Source organism: Mixophyes fleayi, chromosome 2, assembly GCF_038048845.1.
Source record: "Mixophyes fleayi isolate aMixFle1 chromosome 2, aMixFle1.hap1, whole genome shotgun sequence".
Taxonomy (NCBI): Eukaryota; Metazoa; Chordata; class Amphibia; order Anura; family Limnodynastidae; genus Mixophyes; species Mixophyes fleayi.
Window position 1 is genome coordinate 20,116,881 of NC_134403.1, and position 21,501 is coordinate 20,138,381.

At 44.0% G+C, this 21,501-nt stretch overlaps 1 protein-coding gene across 9 annotated transcripts in view; it reads right to left on the bottom strand.

Moving 5' to 3' along the window:
- Positions 1-21,501, bottom strand: part of TENM4 (teneurin transmembrane protein 4) — a 1,040,112-nt gene that overhangs the window by 423,153 nt on the left and 595,458 nt on the right. For all 9 annotated transcript variants that reach the window (XM_075198626.1, XM_075198625.1, XM_075198627.1 and 6 more), the window contains exon 6: positions 14,794-15,063. In XM_075198626.1, coding sequence (XP_075054727.1) covers positions 14,794-15,063 — 270 coding nt within the window. The remainder of the gene's footprint in view (positions 1-14,793; positions 15,064-21,501) is intronic.

A 21,501-nucleotide genomic window follows, 5' to 3' on the forward strand; every position in this document is an offset into this window, starting at 1 on the left:
ACCTCCCGATTCTCACCCCTGCAATAGATAAGTGGTGGGGACGAGGCTTAATGATGCAAATATCGCGTCAGCTTAGCCCCTCCCCCTGCTGTATTTGGCCAAAATTGTGACAATCGTTTAGTGGGCGGGGCCAAAATTGATCTGATTTGTCAAGCCCCGCCCCCGCACACCCACCTCCCCAGGGATTTCCCTGAAGCCAGCGAGCAAAAGTTGGCAAGTATGGGATAGTTTATGTTGTCTTATGGCAGCAATAGAAAACCTCCTAAGGCCATGATTTATTAATAAATTCTTGCGGGGGCAGCTGAGTGATACTTGACTGCCTCGGCGATACTGGTTAACTTACCACCTTGCCTGTCCGGTAGGTAGCAGTAAGCAAGCCTCAGATCGGGGCCTCCTTGTGAGGTGAGATGGACTCTGCCTTGTATAGCTTCCCCCAGAATGGGCTCCTCTTTGGATATGATTCACAGGGGATCATAGATTTATGTTAAGCACCCAGGGCCTGATTCATCTTTAAATGCAATGTGAAAGCACGTAACTCATACTCACGTTCGCCTGTATTCAAGTACAACCGGATGTCATGATACGTTTCCATTTGAATATGGGTACGCTCTGACAATACGCTACTTGCCACAAGCAGTAATGTCAAGTTCCGTCAGAACGCAATAAAACAAAAACTTTCATAAAATTAATTTCCAACTCTTAATACTATAATCATCAATAAAAATATGATATCTTTTTTTCACATGAGATACATAAATCAGGCTGTTCCTAATGCATGCCGTATATAAAATGCATTTTTATAGTTTCTCTTACTTGAAAACACATGTTCTTCCAAGCATACGAGTCAGTCATCACTATCTGTCAGTATTTACATCTTCCTTGTAGCTGGTGCAAGGGGTTGGGTACGCTTTACCGATGTCCACTACTCCGACATGGAGAAGCCCTACAAAGAAAATCCGAAATTAGGAAAAACCGATTGGAAAATAAACAGACTTACCTTCAACGCGACGCTGGAGATCTCTGATTGGAGCACCACGCCGATAGCGAGTGATCCCGATTGGAGAAGTATTCGGCACTGCATGCTGACATCATCGCGACGTCTGTCAATAGAAATTTAAAGCGGCAATGTTGGGTTAAGTGTTTAAACACTAAACCTTAGCCGTCTCTACATTGTCGCTTTAAATTTCTATTGACAGACGTCGCGATGATGTCAGCATGCAGTGCCGAATACTTCTCCAATCGGGATCACTCGCTATCGGCGTGGTGCTCCAATCAGAGATCTCCAGCGTCGGGTTGAAGGTAAGTCTGTTTCTTTTCCAATCGGTTTTTCATAATGTCAGATTTTCGTTGTAGGCCTTCTCCATGTCGGAATAATCGTAGAAACGATTACCACCGAGTGCAAGTGATACGGCTAAAAAACACGAACCTAAGAGATGGCCAGAGCTTGAATCGGACGAATGTGCTTGTGCTCTACCTTGGAACGGCCTGTATTGTACATTACCCCCTACACACCCCATATTCCGCTTTTGCAGTCATAGGCAGTCGAAAGTGTCATTTGCATTTGGACATGAATTGGATGCAACTGTGTTCACTGGTGTAAAGTCCGTTTCTGAGCAAACGCAGAGCATTTCATGCAAGATACGGAATGCAACAGAAGATGAAACGGGGGCCCCGATGCTTCATTTTCGGCACTATGACATTATCATACAGAAAGTTCCTTCTTGGGGGAAAGTGCTGTAAAAAAAAAACTCTGCAACCGTCCTCAATTACTAATTCCAGAAATGGTAAAAGTTATTAACTCTGAATTATTTCACAGGACTAATATTCTCCGGCATTTACATGTGTCAGAATCAATAACATTCAAATCATATGCAAAGATGTCGCACTGCAGAAAATTAATTCCTCTTAATTCCATGTGACTCAAACTATTCAATGTACGAAATCTCAATGCGAAGGCAGAACCCTTTGTAACCCTTGAAAAATCCCATTAAAAGATTTTAATTTCACATTTCAATAATTCTTCCAATACTCTTTCCAAGGCTCCTTCTAATTTTTTTTTTGTAATTTCTGTAATCAAGATTTGATATGTTGAGAACATAATTTCATTTTACACTTCCATAGCAAAATAAAAATAAAAATATATATTATGAAAAAGAAGCTTAAATTATTGAAATAACACTGGGATTGTGGGTAGAGATACAAGGGGCAGCACTATGCAACTTGTGTGCTCATAGCCCTTGTATTACATAGTAGGTTCATGTCTCAAACAGTAATAAATGTGTCTCATCTTCACCTTGTAGCTGATATGTGCTTCTGTCTATGTCTATCTGTGCCGAGTACTTGTCGTTCTGTGGACCCTGGTCTAAGCCCTGCTCACCAGCAAGTGTGGGGATGTAGTGAGGTGAAGTAATAGTAACATGAACTCTTGTTTTGTAAAACATGACCTGACCACTGGACATGGTCATAATACAATTCTATTACACTCTATACAGACATAGGACACTACACCCCCAACATGACCTGACCACTGGACATGATCATAATACAATTCTATTACACTCTATACAGACATAGGACACTACACCCCCAACATGACCTGACCACTGGACATGATCATAATACAATTCTATTACACTCTATACAGACATAGGACACTACACCCCAACATGACCTGACCACTGGACATGATCATAATACAATTATATTACACTCTATACAGACATAGGACACTACACCCCCACCATGACCTGACCACTGGACATGATCATAACACAATTCTATTACACTGTATACAGACATAGGACACTACACCCCCAACATGACCTGACCACTGGACATGATCATAATACAATTCTATTACACTGTATACAGACATAGGACACTACACCCCCAACATGACCTGACCACTGGATATGATCATAATACAATTCTATTACACTGTATACAGACATAGGACACTACACCCCCAACATGACCCGACCACTGGACATGATCATAATACAATTCTATTACACTCTAGGCAGACATAGGACACTACACCCCCAACATGACATGACCACTGGACATGATCATAATACAATTCTATTACACTCTATACAGACATAGGACACTACACCCCCAACATGACCTGACCACTGGACATGATCATAATACAATTCTATTACACTCTATACAGACATAGGACACTACATCTCCAACATGACCTGATCACTGGACATGATCATAATACAATTCTATTACACTGTATACAGACATTGGACACTACACCCCCAACATGACATGACCACTGGACGTGATCATAATACAATTGTATTACACTGTATACAGACATAGGACACTACACCTCCAACATAACCTGACCACTGGACATGATCATAATACAATTCTATTACACTCTATACAGACATAGCACACTACATCTCCAACATGACCTGATCACTGGACATGATCATAATACAATTCTATTACACTGTATACAGACATTGGACACTACACCCCCAACATGACCTGACCACTGGGCATGATCATAATACAATTATATTACACTGTATACAGACATAGGACACTACACCTCCAACATAACCTGACCACTGGACATGATCATAATACAATTCTATTACATTCTATACAGACATAGGACACTACACCCCCAACATGACCTAACCACTGGACATGATCATAATACAATTCTATTACACTCTATACAGACATAGAACACTACACCCCAACATGACCTGACCACTGGACATGATCATAATACAATTCTATTACACTCTATACAGGCATAGGACACTACACCTCCAACATGACCTGACCACTGGACATGATCATAATACAATTCTATTACACTCTATACAGACATAGGACACTACACCCCCAACATGACCTGACCACTGGACATGATCATAACACAATTCTATTACACTGTATACAGACATAGGACACTACACCCCCAACATGACCTGACCACTGGACATGATCATAATACAATTCTATTACACTGTATACAGACATAGGACACTACACCCCCAACATGACCTGACCTCTGGACATGATCATATACAATTATATTACACTCTATACAGACATAGGACACTACACCTCCAACATGACCTGACCACTGGACATGATCATAATACAATTCTATTACACTGTATACAGACATAGGACACTACACCCCCAACATGACCTGACCACTGGACATGATCATAACACAATTCTATTACACTCTATACAGACATAACTACACCTGTCCCACTTAGCCCAGTAACTTACACTACTCTCCTTCTACTGCAAAACATTTCCAAGGTCATTTTGTGGAGCTGGAACACAAGTTATTTTGGAAAGATTTAAAAAAGAGAAGAAATGTTTATCCCATCAGGAGAGCTGGATGTAAATGTCCATTAATGAAAACCAATCTATCCCTTTGGAAAAGTATCACAGGTCAGTCTTGAATATAATGTTAATAGTATCTGAGCTGCAACAATAGCATTAGAATCGGCATGAAACTGTAGGCCCAGCTTTGTGGATTCAATAATACATCTTCCAATCTGTTGATCTGTTTGAAGCCATAGAAATGCCACGAGGTGACACAGGACTGCAGCCAGGAAGCCACGCTTGCCTGCTCCCCTGGCTCTGATGTGTAGATGTGTGGTCTGTGAATAGGGAGCCGTACTTGGTTGTGCGTCGAGGCGCGTTGGACGGTGCTATAGAGTTACCAGATAAATAAGAAGAGGGCCTCTCACTGCCGCGCTGCCGTCAATGGGCCTCTGTTATATTATATACTGTAAGGACAAAACAATCCTGGTGTACTTCATGATTATTATTTACGCAGTGTGTACTAGCCTATATAAACACTTCAATCGCTCTAATGCTGGTCATATTAATTCACCATTCCTTGTTATATAGTCGCAAAAAGGTCGCCGGGCCACCGATATAGCAAAAAATGACTTATATATTACGTTACACAGAGGAGGCAGCATTGTGTGGGCTGGACCAACATGCATTGTAGCCTGTCTGTTACCTATTAGCTTTGGTACAATAATCCAATACAAGAAATGTTAATATAATGCACAAACATTCACATCTTGCTGTCTTTTACTGCCAAGGTAAAAAAGCCTATGGGCTGGATTTACTAAACTGCGGGGTTGAAAAAGTGGAGATGTTGCCTATAGCAACCAATCAGATTCCAGCTGTCATTTATTTAGTGCACTCTATAAAATGGCAGCTAGAATGTGATTGGTTGCTATAGGCAACATCTCCACTTTTTCTAACCCGCAGTTTAGTAAATATATCCCTTTGTCTCTAGTGGATTGGGCAGTAGGTGTGGCTTTGCCATGAAATTGCATTTTTGGGTGGGGGATTGTGTGAATTGGGGGTGTCCTTTCCACAGATATAGTGTGAGTTTTATTTTGCTTCAGCAGACACCCACTAATCGGCTCCTGGCGTCTACATAACGGCGTCCTCCCCTGATTGATTCCTTGAGACGGACTATACTGATCCTTATGAACGGTTAAATAAAACAATCACTGACTTAACACAAATTTCTTCTCTTCTCTCCTGATAAAAGAATATAATTATCGCAGCTTCCCAGAGAGCAGAGAATAGGTGACATATTACAGTCTTAAGAAGTGAGGGATTGCAGCTGCTCCCGTGACACTTAATGGTAGCGAAATAGGGATATAGATTTTAGGAAGTTTGAGGAGGGGAGGTGCGTGAATTAGCAGATAACTTGTGAGCATCACTTGCTGCACAATTGTTATTCCGCAACTTCCTTTACAAACAATGGAGACTGGCGCACAGGTGAATGAACCCAACAAATCAGAGCCTGAGCTTTTAGTATTGTTTAGAAAATAAATGCATCGGTTGCTGTGGGTTACAGTAGCTTTCTGGTTAACTGTACGCCAGTCTTACTAAATGCCACAAGATGAATCTATACCATGGGATGACACAAGTACTTGGAGCTGTTGTATTACATTTCATGGAAACTGGATGGGAAAACTCCCATGGTGCATTGCAATATATTCCCCGGGATTCAGCAGCAGGGCCTGAGAGTAGGATGTGAGCTGTGTGCCCCAGCCAAACAAGGCATACATATTACCATACAGCTGGGTGTTATTTTATACCTGTCATTTATGCAGCAAAATATAAAGGTCAAGTATAGTAACGTGACGTGTGCTGATATTTTCTCATTTCTCAATGTTCTATATTGCATCTTTAAGCATGAAATCAAGTAAATAAAAATAAATCTTATTGTATGACCTGGAAAGAACTCACCAGGGACATGGCTGCAGCTTTTCCGGTAAGGATGCATTAAAGGTAAGGAACAAAAATGAGGAAATGCTTCTCTGACATCTGCGTTTGTTTTTGCGCCAATGTAGCCCATAGATTTACATGACGGAGCGGATGACGGCGTCCCGTACACCCAGAGTGCTAAGCAGAGCAGACTTCTACCAGACCATAGTTGTCATTTGTCCCTATTATTAAGTGACAGTCCCACTTTTAGACATACTTGCCAACCTTTTTAAACTTCTTCCCGGGAGGTCCCAGGCAGGGGGGCGTGGTTGGAGGGCGGGAGGGGAGGGGCACGGTGAATCGCGTCATTTTGACAGCAGGATGCCGTTTGCGGGATATTTGCCTGTTCTCCCAGGAGTCCGGGAGATCTACCCGAATTTTGAGAGTCTCCCGGACATTCCGGGAGAGTTGGCACGTATGCTTTTAGAGGTTTGCCCCTGTCCTCTGCTTTTGCTGCTGAGATGCAAATCTTACCGTCAAATCTTATTGTCTGGGCTTATTAGGCTGATGCATATTAGACAGGAGAATGTAAAATGCAAAACAGAATATTATAATCAAATTAAGAAGACATGACATAATCCGGATTGTAGTACTGACACAACAGGGAGCCTCTCGGAGCCTGAGATGGCTGATAATAGGGAATAATATAAACTGTATAATAAACGTCGGGCATCTAGATTTCTTACAAGGTATGGAAACTTTTATCTATGTAGTTGGGGAGGTCAGAAGAGGAATCTTTGGATGAAGATGTACAATCTATCCATTTAATGGGTTATTAAAGGATTTATAGCAATAATAGGAAAGTAGGTCAGAGGCCTCTTGTAATATCATCAATGGTGAAAGGCAATTATGACTGACACCCAGGCAATCAATGGGACTGATACATATTGGATAGACACCTGGAATTGAAATACAGCTATAATCTAATACAGACAGAGCTGGACAATCTCAGTTGAGCATATAGATCCCGTGAAGCAGAAGACAAACAAATGGCACTCACCAGGCAAACGTGACCAAACGTAGATATATTAATAACAGCAGGGGGGACGACTAATACACAAGGGCTGGGACACAACGCGCCTCTGAGTATATCAGTAATAATAGAAAATATTGGGATAGTGTTAGGAACCCCTCCAGCCGGCACAACACAACCCGGAGTCTACTCTGCCAGTCAGGTGTTCACTGGAGCCCCTGATGGTGGGGACAGACTGGGCTGCAGACTGACAGAGGGTCGTGAAGTGTGTACCGGCTGGGGAGAACCCAGGCAAGAAGAGTCAGGTCCACGCAGAGGTCAGAAGGTCGGCAGCAGGTAACAGTAACGATGAACAAGCTGAGGTCAGAAGTCACAGGCAAAGTAGCAGACCGGGTAAACGAGCCAAGGATCAGGGTCACAGGAAACACAAGCGAAGTCAAATACGAAGCCAAGGGTCATACACGGGAAGTCAAACGTAGATACAGGAACAGGAACAGGAACTGGAACAAGCAGGTAAGCAGACTGGAGCACAGAGCTATAACCGGCAATGAGGTGGCAGACCTCATTGCCTTAAATACTTGAAACAGCCAATCAGGGCCTGGCTCAGATAGGAACCAGCCCCCTAACTTCATTAACCCGCAGGTTAGTAATTTCGTAGAGCGCATGCGCCCGGCTTCTCAATGCCGGGACGCAGCGCTGGAGCGTCTAGTCGTTGCCCCGGCAACAGCCGGGACATGAGAGGAAGTGACGTCCCGGTCGCCATAGCGACGGCCGGGACGCAGGTGAGTGAGTTGCGGCGGCTGGGCACCGCCGCGGCTCGTAACAGTACCCCCCCCTTGAGGAGGGGTCGAAGGACCCCGACATCCAGGTTTTCTTGGAATTTTTTTAAAGAACTCCTTCAACTGTTTAGGAGCATCGAGTTGTCTCCGTGGGATCCAAGACCATTCTTCTAACCCACGATTCCTCCACTGCACTAGGAAGTGCACCTGACCTTGCACTTTTTTGGAATCCAAGATCTTCTGAACAACCTATCTTGGTGATCTGTTTGATTTTCTCTCAGGCAAATTTGAAGACTGGTTTTGAGTAGGATATAATACCGGCTTCAACAGAGAACAGTGAAATGTGTTGGGGATTCTCAACGAGCCCGGAATTCTTAACCTAAATGCAACAGAATTAACCTGCTTGATGATAAGGAACGGGCCGATGAACTTGGGACCCAACTTTTTGCAAGGCTGTCTGAGTTTAATGTTTTTTGTAGACAGCCACACTCTCTGGCCCACCTTGAAGGAGCAGATGGTACGGTGGCGATCCGAATTTTTTTTTGCGGTAACTGAAGCCTGTTTCAGAGATGCCTGTACTTTCCTCCAGATAACTCTGAGATCTCTTGCAGTGGAACGGATCTCCTGGATACCAACTGGGTTAAGCGAATACAGGGAGTTAGATCTGGGGTGAAAACCATAATTGCAGAAAAACGGAGAAGTTTTAGTAGATGAATGACAGGAATTGTTACAGGCGAATTCTGCCCAGGGTAACAAGGAAGACCAATTATCATGGAACTCTGACGTGTAGCATCGCAAAAATTTTTCCAAGGACTGGTTAACTCTTTCGGTCTGCCCATTGGACTGAGGGTGATATGCGGATGATAAACTAACCTTGATTCCGAGGAGGGTACAGAAAGATCTCCAGAATTGCGCTATGAACTGGGAACCCCGATCGGAAACTATGTCAGTAGGGAGTCCATGGAGCCGGAAAATATGTTGAATGAATAAGACGGCCAAATCCCGAGCTGTAGGCAGTCTGGGTAAGGGAACGAAATGGGACATCTTACTGAACCGGTCTACCACGACCCAAATGGTATTGTGTCCTGCAGAAGGTGGTAGATCCACTATAAAGTCCATGGACAAGTGGGTCCATGGTTTTGCCGGTGGTGCCAAAGGAACTAACTGGCCTATTGGGCGGATCCTAGGAACTTTGTTTCTGGCACAAACCTCACATGAGAGGATATGACTCCTGATGTCAGCAGACATAGATGGCCACCAGACTGTACGGGAAAGGATTTCTAACGTCTTGAAAATTCCAGGATGCCCTGCAACCCTACTGTTATGCGCCTCTGCAATAACCGCCTTCCTTAGATGGACTGGAACAAAGAGACGTCGCTCTGGAGTAGTATCAGGGGCTAATTTCTGGAATCTCTGAAGTGTGATACTCAGATCTTGGGTCAACCCGGCATGGATTACAGAAGGGGGAATAATCGGCTCTGGGATAGTGACTGGAATGTGGTGTGCCGAGAAACTTCTGGAAAGGGCATCTGCCCGGACATTTTTGGAGCCTGGTCGGTAGGTGATCAGGAAGTTAAACCGGGTAAAGAATAATGCCCACCGGGCCTGTCTGGGATTTAAACGTTTGGCTGACTGTATATATTGTAAATTCTTGTGATCGGTAATGACAGAGATCTGATGTGAAGCACCCTCCAACCAATGCCGCCACTCCTCGAAGGCCCATTTGATTGCCAATAGTTCTCTATTACCGACATCATAGTTGGCCTCCGCTGAAGAGAACTGACGGGAGAAATAAGCACATGGGTGCAGACGATTAGTATGAGGATCCTTCTGCGATAGGATGGCACCGGCACCGATGTCAGAGGCGTCGACCTCAAGAATAAATGTCCTAGCTGGATCCGGATGTCTGAGGACCTGAGCGGAGACAAAGGCCTTTTTCAGGCTTTCGAATGAGGCTACTGCTTGGGACGACCAATTAGTTGGATCCATTCCTTTACGGGTCAGAGCGACAATGGGAGCCACAATGTCGGCAAAGTTGTGAATGAATCTCCTATAATAATTGGAGAAGCCCAGGAACCTCTGCACCGCCTTAAGATTGTTGGGTTGCACCTAATCCAGAATAGCCTGAACCTTAGCTGGGTCCATGGAGAATCCCTCAGAAGAGATTACATAGCCTAAAAAGGATACTCTCTGTACCTCGAACTCACACTTTTCCAGCTTAGCGTACAGGTGGTTCTCTCGTAATTTCTGTAGAACTTGTTTGACGTGAGTCTGATGAACGGGCAAAGATCTGGAATAGATGAGGATATCATCTAAATAGACGACCACGAAACAACCAAGGAATTCCCGAAGAACTTCATTGATCAAGTCCTGGAACACTGCAGGTGCATTACTAAGGCCAAACGGCATGACCAGATACTCGTAGTGGCCAGAGTGCGAATTGAATGCCGTCTTCCACTCATCTCCTTCTTTGATACGGATGAGATTATATGCTCCGCGAAGGTCGATTTTAGTGAAGACAGTGGCCCCTCTTAGCTGATCAAACAATACCGAGATAAGCGGAAGGGGATAGGTGTTCTTGACTGTGATATGATTCAATCCTCGGTAGTCAATACAAGGTCTCAAGCCTCCGTCTTTTTTTGATACAAAGAAGCATCCTGCTCCTACGGGAGACTTAGATGGCCTGATGAAGCCTCTCTCCAGGTTTTCGTCGATATACTCCTGCATGGATTTTGTTTCTGGAGCAGAAAGGGAATACAAACGCCCCTTAGGTAACTTGGAACCAGAAATAAGTTCAATGGCACAGTCAAAGTCACGATGTGGCGGTAAGGTATCAGCAGCCTTCTTGGAGAACACGTCCCAGTATTCATGATACTGTGAGGGAAGCCGCTCCGGAATAGGCTGAATCATACGCAGAGACAGTGACAAACAAGACTGTGTACAATAAGTACTCCACTTGACAATCTCTCCTTTTACCCAGTCTATGACAGGGTTATGACAGGAAAGCCATGGGTGGCCCAAGATCATAGGAACCGACGAACAATCGATCAGGAAGAAGGTGATTGACTCAGAATGGAGAGCTCCGATCTTCAACTGTAGTGGCGGGGTCTCCCAGGAAATCTTGCCACCAGGCAACGGACCTCCGTCTAAGCCACAGACAGTAATGGCAGAGTTGAGTTTTACCATCGGAATTCCGGCAGAGCGGGCAAACCCAATATCAAGGAAGTTGCCTGCAGCTCCGCTATCAATGAAGGCCGACAGGTCCACAGAGCGAGCCCGGAAGGTGAGCTGTGCAGGGATTAATACAGCATTTTTCGGGGAGATAATTTGCAGACCTAGGTGAACTTTCCCCTCATTCCCTAGGCATGGTCTTTTCCCGACTTATTTGGGCAAGAACGGGAGAAGTGGCCTTTTATGCCACAGTATAGACATAGACCCTGCGAACGTCTCCTGTCTCTCTCTTCAGAAGAGAGACGATATGCTCCTAATTGCATAGGCTCCTCACCATCCTGGGAAACAGGAACGAAGGCGGATGGAGGTGATGATGTTTCCTTTTCAGCTTTCCGCTCCTTATATCTCCTGTCAATTTTAATGGAGAGGTGCATCAGATCCTCCAGAGAACTAGGAGACGGGTATTGCACCAAAGAATCTTTAATCTGTTCAGATAGGCCGAGACGGAACTGACTTCGTAAGGCAGGGTCGTTCCATCCACTATCAGGTGACCATCTACGGAATTCAGCGCAGTATTCTTCTGCCGACCGTCGGCCTTGTTTCAAGGACCGTAGATGAGCTTCCGCAGAGGCCACTCGATCCGGGTCATCATACAGTAGACCCAGTGCCTCGAAGAAGGAGTCTACGGACTGCATGGCCGGACTGGTCTGCGGCAAAGAAAACGCCCAGGACTGGGGGTCACCCTGTAGAAGGGAAATAATAATCCCAACTCTTTGCTGCTCTGAACCGGAGGAGCGGGGTCTCATCCGAAAATAGAGCTTGCAGCTCTCCCTGAAGTTCCGAAACAGGGTTCTATTTCCGGAGAACCGATCTGGTAAGTTCATTTTGGGTTCACAGATGGGACCTGGAGTTGGTTGTGAAGCTTTTGTGGCTTCTTCTTGAACGGACATACGCTCAGCCAATCCCTGCATCATCTGATACAAGGACTCAACGTGGCCTGCTAGGGTTTGTGCCGGAGACGGTGTGGATCCACTTGCATCCATCCTAATCTTGTCTCCGTGAGTGGGCCGGTTATAATGTTAGGAACCCCTCCAGCCGGCACAACACAACCCGGAGTCTACTCTGCCAGTCAGGTGTTCACTGGAGCCCCTGATGGTGGGGACAGACTGGGCTGCAGACTGACAGAGGGTCGTGAAGTGTGTACCGGCTGGGGAGAACCCAGGCAAGAAGAGTCAGGTCCACGCAGAGGTCAGAAGGTCGGCAGCAGGTAACAGTAACGATGAACAAGCTGAGGTCAGAGGTCACAGGCAAAGTAGCAGACCGGGTAAACGAGCCAAGGATCAGGGTCACAGGAAACACAAGCGAAGTCAAATACGAAGCCAAGGGTCATACACGGGAAGTCAAACGTAGATACAGGAACAGGAACAGGAACTGGAACAAGCAGGTAAGCAGACTGGAGCACAGAGCTATAACCGGCAATGAGGTGGCAGACCTCATTGCCTTAAATACTTGAAACAGCCAATCAGGGCCTGGCTCAGATAGGAACCAGCCCCCTAACTTCATTAACCCGCAGGTTAGTAATTTCGTAGAGCGCATGCGCCCGGCTTCTCAATGCCGGGACGCAGCGCTGGAGCGTCTAGTCGTTGCCCCGGAAACAGCCGGGACATGAGAGGAAGTGACGTCCCGGTCGCCATAGCGACGGCCGGGACGCAGGTGAGTGAGTTGCGGCGGCTGGGCACCGCCGCGGCTCGTAACAGATAGGCCATATCTCACCATTTTTAAAACAATGCTCTCTTACTCCTTCATGAATGAAATGCTGCTACCTATAAGATTTTGGGGAAGATCTAACAAGGGTGGATTTGAACCAAATATCCAATATTTTTTTACACGTTCTACTAATGGCAAATCGCCATGTAAATCTGCAGTTTTTAAAACCTCAGTCGAAATTGAGATTTCCTATTCCATTCAATAGATAAAAGGGGCAGATTTATCAAACCTTCTACAAAGGAAAATGTGTCCAATTGCAACCAATCAGCCTGTAGCTATGATTATCTAGCGTGTGACCGATAAATGATAGCTACAATGTGATTGGTTGCTATGGGCAACAACTCCGCTTTTCCTTGACAAACCTTCTGAAAAGGAAACATGGATGTGAATACCCCAAATGCATTTGAATGGGTTCAGAAATCCCGTAGAAATCATTACCAGTCCAAATTAGTGGAAAAAATGCTCTGTGAAGTGCAAAAGAAAATAAATATTAAAAACGAGAAAAAAAAAGTAAATACTATTGTCGAGATACAAGTCCCAGAAAGCCATAACTGCCAATGCTTGGACATGTTGTGGAACTACAAGTACCATCATGCCCGGTCAGCTTGGTTCCATTGTAGTATTTCTAGCTTTTCCACCAGCCCTAGAAGCCAGAACCTGCTCAGCCATTCACAATTGGCCAGCATTTAACAGCTGCTTATGATTGGCTGAGTTTCCCATTCATTTCTATTGACAATGCTTTTTTGTGGGCTCTCTGCTGCCATTGTAATGCATTGTCTATTTCAATGAATGGGATTAAACGGCAATCTTGCTGAGCCTTAAATTTTTATGTGAACATTCTATTTCTGTATGGTGATTTTATTTTCTGAAGAAAACCACACACTGCAGTGCAAATACATCTAGCCGGCATAACAGCCTCCGTTTACTTATAAAGCCATGTACACTAAGCGATATATATTTACTAAACTGCGGGTTTGAAAAAGCGGAGATGTTGCCTATAGCAACCAATCAGAATCTAGCTGTCATTTTGTAGAATGTACTAAATAAATGATAACTAGAATCTGATTGGTTGCTATAGGCAACATCTCCACTTTCTCAAACCCGCAGTTTAGTAAATATACTCCTAAAGATCTATTTTATGCTGACATCACTGATCCTAAAGATTGGCCGATGCAGAGCTACATTCACAGAGGGCTGAATGCAGAGTTTATGGAGATACTGAAACAGCGACTGTCTAACTGTGACCTAGGACTGCATCTACTTTGTATGTAAGAAAGAGACAGAGTTTCAGGACAGAACCTTTATATTTCCAACACATAAAAGAATCAATCTCCCAAAATTCCAACCTTGTACATTGTAGATTTCAAAACAATTGGGCTTGTTGTTTCAATGACAGTAAGATGTATTTATGGTAATTTGCAACCAGGTATTTCAATAAAAACACAAAGGAATCATATTCACAACAGGTAATACTACAAAGTACAGGGTGATTCAAAAGTCGCAGTACACCCTTTTTTTTCAAAAACTCTACAGGAATTGGGCCGATTGTCCGATTTCAAGATGGCGCCCATGTTTGATACATACCGTAAAAGATAGACCACGTCACCCATACCTTACTGGAGTATCCAGGTTTCCCAATTTCCTGTAGAGTATTTGAAATAAAAGGGTGTACTGCGACTTTTGAATCACCCTGTATATCAGACACAGATACAAGAACCTCGACAACCAGGTTCCTCACCCAGCCGGAGACACCTCAACTTCTGTATAAAATTTCCATCCATGCGTAAGAGATATGGGGCAATCACTCACCGTTTTCGGTGTTCTCGTGCTCGGTGTCGGTGAGGGTCAGGTTGGAATTGGCTCTGCTGGACAAGCAGGAGCTTCGACCAGACTTAGTGTTCCGCGCCCAGAGTCTCACCGGGTGTTCCGGGGACAGGACGCAGTCCGCCTCGTTGTCTGCATCGTTATCGCCGCTCATGGAGTAGCCACAGTGTGGCAGGCCAATATTGGTCCGGTACAGTGTCCCGTGAGGAGGGGTAACTTCGCCAAGACCCAGCTCATGTAACGTGAAGCTGCCACCTAGGACAGAGCAGAAATAGTCATTCTCCTAATGGTAGAACTACAGGTCGAGCATCACTTTATATCTTAAAATACATAAATATTATACACATAATGATATCACTTTATATCTAAAAATACATAAATATTATATACATAATGATATACGGTGGTACGTTATACCGCCACTTCTCCTACTGCCTTCATTGTAACACTATCACATTCCAATCACTTACATATATATATATATATATATATATATATATATATATATATATATATATATATATATATATACAGTTATGGCCAAAATATTTGAGAATGACACAAGTATTGGTTTTCACCTTTTTTTCTTTTTGACACAAGCACAAGTGTCAAAGGCTTTTAGTTACAATTACATTAGGTTTATGCAAAGAGTCAATGTTTGCAGTGTTGACCCTTCTTTTTTAAATACCTCTGCAATTCGCCCTGACATGCTGTCAATCAACTTCTGGGCCACATACTGACTGACGGCCGCCCATTCTTGCCTAATCAATGCTTGGAGTTTGTCAGAATTTGTGGGTTTTTGTTTGTCCACCCGCCTCTTGAGGATTGACCACAAGTTCTCAATGGGATTAAGGTCTGGGGAGTTTCCTGGCCATGGACCCAAAATTTTGATCCCCGAGCCACTTAGCTATCACTTTTGCCTTATGACAAGGTGCTCCATTGTGGAGGAAATGGCATTGTTCATCACCAAACTGTTCTTGGATGGTTGGGAGAAGTTGCTCTTGGAGGGTCTTTTGGTACCATTCTTTATTCATGGCTGTGGGCACCGCCGCGACTCTCACCTGGTTCCTGTAGGCGTCCCGGTCGTCGCTATGGCAACCGAGACGTCACTTCCTGCCTTTACCCGACCGTCGGACGCTAACTACAGGGGCGCTGCGTCCCGGCAGCTGAGAACAGCCGGGCGCAGAAGCTCCCACAAGCCTGTGGGCTGATTAATGTGGCAGGATTGAGCCTGCTCATGTGATTTCAGTCCTGCTGCCTGCTTGTGCTATCCGTTTGGTTCTTGCTACCTTGGATTTGACTACTCGTGTTTTGACCCTTGCTTGTTCTTGGACCTATGACCCTTCTCTTCTGACCTCAACCTTTTGCCTGGATTTCGGTTTTTGCTTCTCTGCCTGTGTGTCTGACCCTTCGCTTGTCTCTGGATTTTGCATCTGTGCCTGTGACCTAGTATTCTGCTTAACTGCAGCCCGCCAATCACTCCACTCCTGGGTACTCCTTTAAGCCAGTATACGTTACTCGACCCTCGGTCGGCCCGCAGCCCAGTCTGTCCCCACCACTAGGGGCTCCAGCGAACACCGGACCTTCAGAGTAGTCCCCGAGTTTCACTGTACTGGCTTGGGAGTTCCTAACATCCCGCAGCTGAATCTACTGTAGGAGATGGTCCTGGCACTTGCTGGACATTCTTGGGTGCCCTGAAGCCTTCTTCACAACTATTGAACCTCTCTCCTTGAAGTTCTTGATGATCCAATAAATGGTTAATTTAGGTGCAATCTTACTAGCAGCAATATGCTTGCCTGTGAAGCCCTTTATGTGCAAAGCAATGATGACTAAACGTGTTTCCTTGCAGGTAACCATGGTCAAAAGAGGAAGAACAATGATTTCAAGCACCACCCTCCAGTCTGTAATTCTAACTCAATCAGCTTGACAGAGTGATCTCTAGCCTTGTCCTCATCAACACTCTCCCCTGTGTCAGCGAGAGAATCACTGACCTGATGTCAGCTGGTCCTTTTTTTGGCAGGGCTGAAATGCAGTGGAAGGGTTGTTTTTGGGATAAAGTTCATTGTCATGGCAAAGAGGGACTTTGAAATGAATTGCAATTCATCTGATCACTCTTCATAACATTCTGGAGTATATGCAAATTGCCATCATAAAAACTGAGGCAGCAGACTTTGTGAAAAATAATATTTGTGTCATTCTCAAAACTTTTGGCCATGACTTTATATAGAGTGGTGGTTGTGGGGGGTATATGGGGTTATGTCATACACCCACTTCTCCTACTGACTTCATTGTAACACTATCACATTCCAGTCACTTGTACTCCCACTTCCAAATGTCCACTTCGACCACTGCTATAGACGATAATAATGTCTCCCAGATCTTTTCTCTATTTTAATGATTATTCTTCTATCTTCCCCAATGACCAGTTCCTTTGATGCAGATCCCCAAAATTAATAAAGCTTAACCAAACAATGGTTGGATAAAAGTGTAAAAGTTGTCATTATTGAAGGAGAGGTTCTAAAACAGTGATGGGCAATCTGATACTGTACTCCAATAGGGCCGTCACACATTACCTGTAATTTCAAAAATAAAAATAAAGGTCAGAAATGAGTCCTATGTCTCTTTTTTCTTGTGGGGGACACATGTAAAGTCACAACAAGCTGCCTGTTGCCCACCACTGTTCTACAATGTCGTATGATGGACTTTGAACCAACGTTTATAGACTAAGCACATATCCAGTCGGACCTGTAATGCTGAATGAGTAGGAGCTGATTTACTTTCCAAGTGGCAGCTCCCAAAACTGCAATCTAGGGGTACACCTATGCACAAGGTAGACGACCAGGCACATTTGTGCACAATTAAATGCTATGCCCATTTGCACGTTTTTCACTTCTGTAAATGACTATTACTTTGAATAGGCGACATATGCAATTTAAAAGCACTGGGCTCATGAGTTCAATTCCCGACCATGACCTTATCTGTGTGGAGTTTGTATGTTCTCTCCATGTTTGCGTGGGTTTCCTCCGGGTGCTCTGGTTTCCTCCCACACTCCAAAAACATACTAGTAGGTTAATTGGCTGCTATGAAATTGACCCTGGTCTCTCTTTCTGTTTGTGTGTGTGTATGTTAAGGAATTTAGATTGTAAGCTCCAATGGGGCAGGGACTGATGTGAGTGAGTTCTCTGTACAGTGCTGCGAAATTAGTGGCGTTATATAAGTAAATGGTGATGATGATGATGATGAAATGTTAATTTCAAGCAAGGTTTCACAGTTTCTCTATCTTTGTTTTACACCTTCCATCTCTAGTTACGGACTACAAATATTAAAAAGAAAACAGGAGTATAATGACCGTTTATTTAAAAGTTTCCATTACACCAAACTGTTTCAAACAGGGCCGCTGAGCCAAAGATATCTGACGGTTTTTCTCCAACATGGCAAACTTGGAACATCTCACTGGCTAAATAATTTCTTCCACTTCACACCTTTCTTAATTAACCAAGGCAGGGTGCATTCTGTGACAGCCTTGACAGGCGGAGAGACTGAGGCTTTCACAGTTCTTAACTTCAGCAGCCAATCTGCTTGTACAAAGCAGCCTGTGATAATTGCACCCAGACAAAAGCTTCCTGCTTTGACAAAACGGTGCTCTGCTCAACTTCAAATGTTCTGCTAAAGTTTTAAAGATTAATCAACTTGATTTACTGAGAAGTTGTAATTTGCACCGGGCTTTCAACTGCGGGCCCTGCTTTTATTCCTACCAAGGTGACGGTGACAAACGCGCTGAAGGATTTCAAAATACATTTTTTTTTTGCAGTATGTTCACACTAATAAGCTTTTCTTTTCATGGTCTTATGGCACAGACTTCAGAGTCATTCCTAGTCGTGTTTTACTCTGTTTCTCGTGTGAAAGAAATCAGCTCTTTTATAAAGACCTGGACATGTGTACTGTGGAGCGTCTACGTACGCGCAGTTTAAGGGTCCTTGAATGGACAGGTTCATGCTCCCGCTGCGGAAGATCATGGCACACTGGGCATGACTTAAATCGAAAAAATGCTTAATTTAATGCAGAAACTCTATTGAAACGTGTGATCGATGGCTGATGCCACACTAAGCATCTAATCCGTTCAGATACAGGTCGTTGAGCAAAGGCTGCAATCGGCTAAGCTGCTGTGACATCACCGGCTCTGCTAATCAGCACAGTGCGTTTTGCAAAGCAACCCTGGCAAGTTGTCAGTCACTCTGTGTCTGCTTTGTTAGAGTAGCACCTATCTGGTCACATAGCAGCCTGCTGAAGAGGACAGAGGAGTGAATTAGTGCATTTATTCAAATATAAACACTTTATGGACAGACATAAAGGAAAGTAAAGCATAAAAAAAGGAGTAAATTTGCATCTGGGCATAACCATGTTGCATTGGAGGGGGAGGTAAATTTAAAATGTGGGGACAGATTTATAGTTATACTCTGTCTTAGGAGGATCTTCCCCTCTCCCCTCCCCCGCCCCCCCTAGCTGTGCTTTGAGCTCACTGAGTTACTGTGCTTATTGTTTACTGTACTGTGCTGTCTCACCTCGTATTGTAATTTCGTTTGTCCCTGTACGGCGCTACGGACACCTAGTGGCGCCCTATAAATAAAAATTATTAATAATAATAATAATAATAATAATAATAATAATAATAATAGTTGGGGTATGGCATGTCCTAGATCAACTTTACATTTCAGTGTAAAAATAAAGCTATCAAGTATTTGTGTGTTATATAAAAAAAACAGCCAAAATTTCCCTTACATGCAAAATAATAAACTAATTTGCACCCCTTGTATTGTAACATGGTTTGTCCAGAATCAAATCTACTCCTTTTTTTGGCTTTGCTCCCCTTTATGTCTGTTTTTATTATTCAGTTCAGTAACACTGTACACAGCCTGTGATATACATTACTTGGGGTCATGAGTTCAAATCACGACCGTGGCCTTATCTGTGTGGAGTTTGTTCTCCCCGTGTTTGCGTGGGTTCCCTCCGGGTGCTTTGGTTTCCTCCCACACTCCAAAAACATACTAGTAGGTTAATTGGCTGCTATTAAAATTTACCCTAGTCTCTGTCTCTCTCTGTGTCTGTGTGTGTGTGTATGTTAGGATATTTAGACTGTAAACTCCAATGGGGCAGGGACTGATGCGAATGAGTTCTCTGTACAGCGCTGCGGAATCAGTGGCGCTATATAAATAAATGGTGATGATGATGATGATTACTGTCAGATAACAATGCTCCAGCACGCAGTATTTCAGGTCAAAAAGGAAAGGTTCTGATTAATGAATGGGTGCTCCATAAGTAACAGAAGGATGTAGTAGTAACAGTAAGTTGGACCATTGCTGACCTGAACCCCTCAATCACACAAAGCGTTTGCACATAAGAACTCCCCAAATTCTACACTCACAGGGGCCAGATACCTGCATGTGCATAGAAATTAAGGACGTTTACAATCTTTGTGGCTAGTAAATGATCCCCCACTGTACGTGAATTCCTGGCGATCCCGTCCCCCAGTAATCATTAATAACAATATCAGTTAGTTTGGATATTATGCTCAGATCACACAAAGACAACAAACCAGGGCTGGGGGGAGGGAGGGCGGGAGACAAACCGAGTTGTCAGTTGAGGAGTTAAAACATCCCCGTCTGTGTCAAAACACATTTCTCAGCATCGGCTGAGCCAGAACCGCAACTCATAAATTATGAAGAAACACACTGCTACAATTAACTAAAAATCAAAAGTATTTGCCATAAGCTGCATGACATCCATTGATTTTCATATCTCATGCCAAATGTAGCTTCAAAGTACTTTATATTGAGGCAGAGGGTGAGGCAGCCATCATAGGCTGTTCCTATGTAGTCATTCACATCAGTCTCTGACCATTGAAGCTTACAATCTAAATTCCCTACTCCCCCCCCCCCCCCCACACACACAGCTGTCTCGTCTGGTGAGATGTTTGCATAAGGGACACATCTGACAGGCAGCCGAATACTTCACAGCACTAAGCATCCCTCTGGTGGGGGTGTGACCTGCTGGGTGGAGTTATATACTACACTGACCTACTAAATTCTTAGCATTATCTAATATATGAAAGCCTAGCGGCGTGTGTTAGTGTGTGTGGAAAAAACTACCAGAGTGACAGAGTGCTCAAGCTGCAGCGCTACCTGCTGGGCGGAGTTATATACTACACTGACCTACTAAATTCTTAGCATTATCTAATATCTAAAAGCCTAGCGGCGTGTGTGTGTGGCGATGAAGATGACAAGAACGTTTTTAACACCTTAAGTAGCTTGATTTGACTAGAATGCATGAGTCATACTTATTGCCGTGATAGGGGTCATGACAATAAATAAGCCCTATAGTGTTCTATTACTTTTATTATTATTATTATCTTTGACTTATAAGGCACCACAAAGGGTCCGCAGCACCGTACATTACATATACAGAAAACAGAACCAAAATACAACATGATACAAAATATATACAAACACAGGTGACAGGGTAAAGCAAATCAGATTATATCTGACAGATAGTGAAAGCGATAGTAGAAATCAGCGAGAAGAAGGCCGAAGCTTAAGAAAACAGGGAAAACAGGGCTAGGGAAGCAGGCCAAGAGGTACAGAGGGTGAAGGAACAGTAGAAGGAGCAAACAAGGAAAGAGGGCCCTGCTCATGAGAG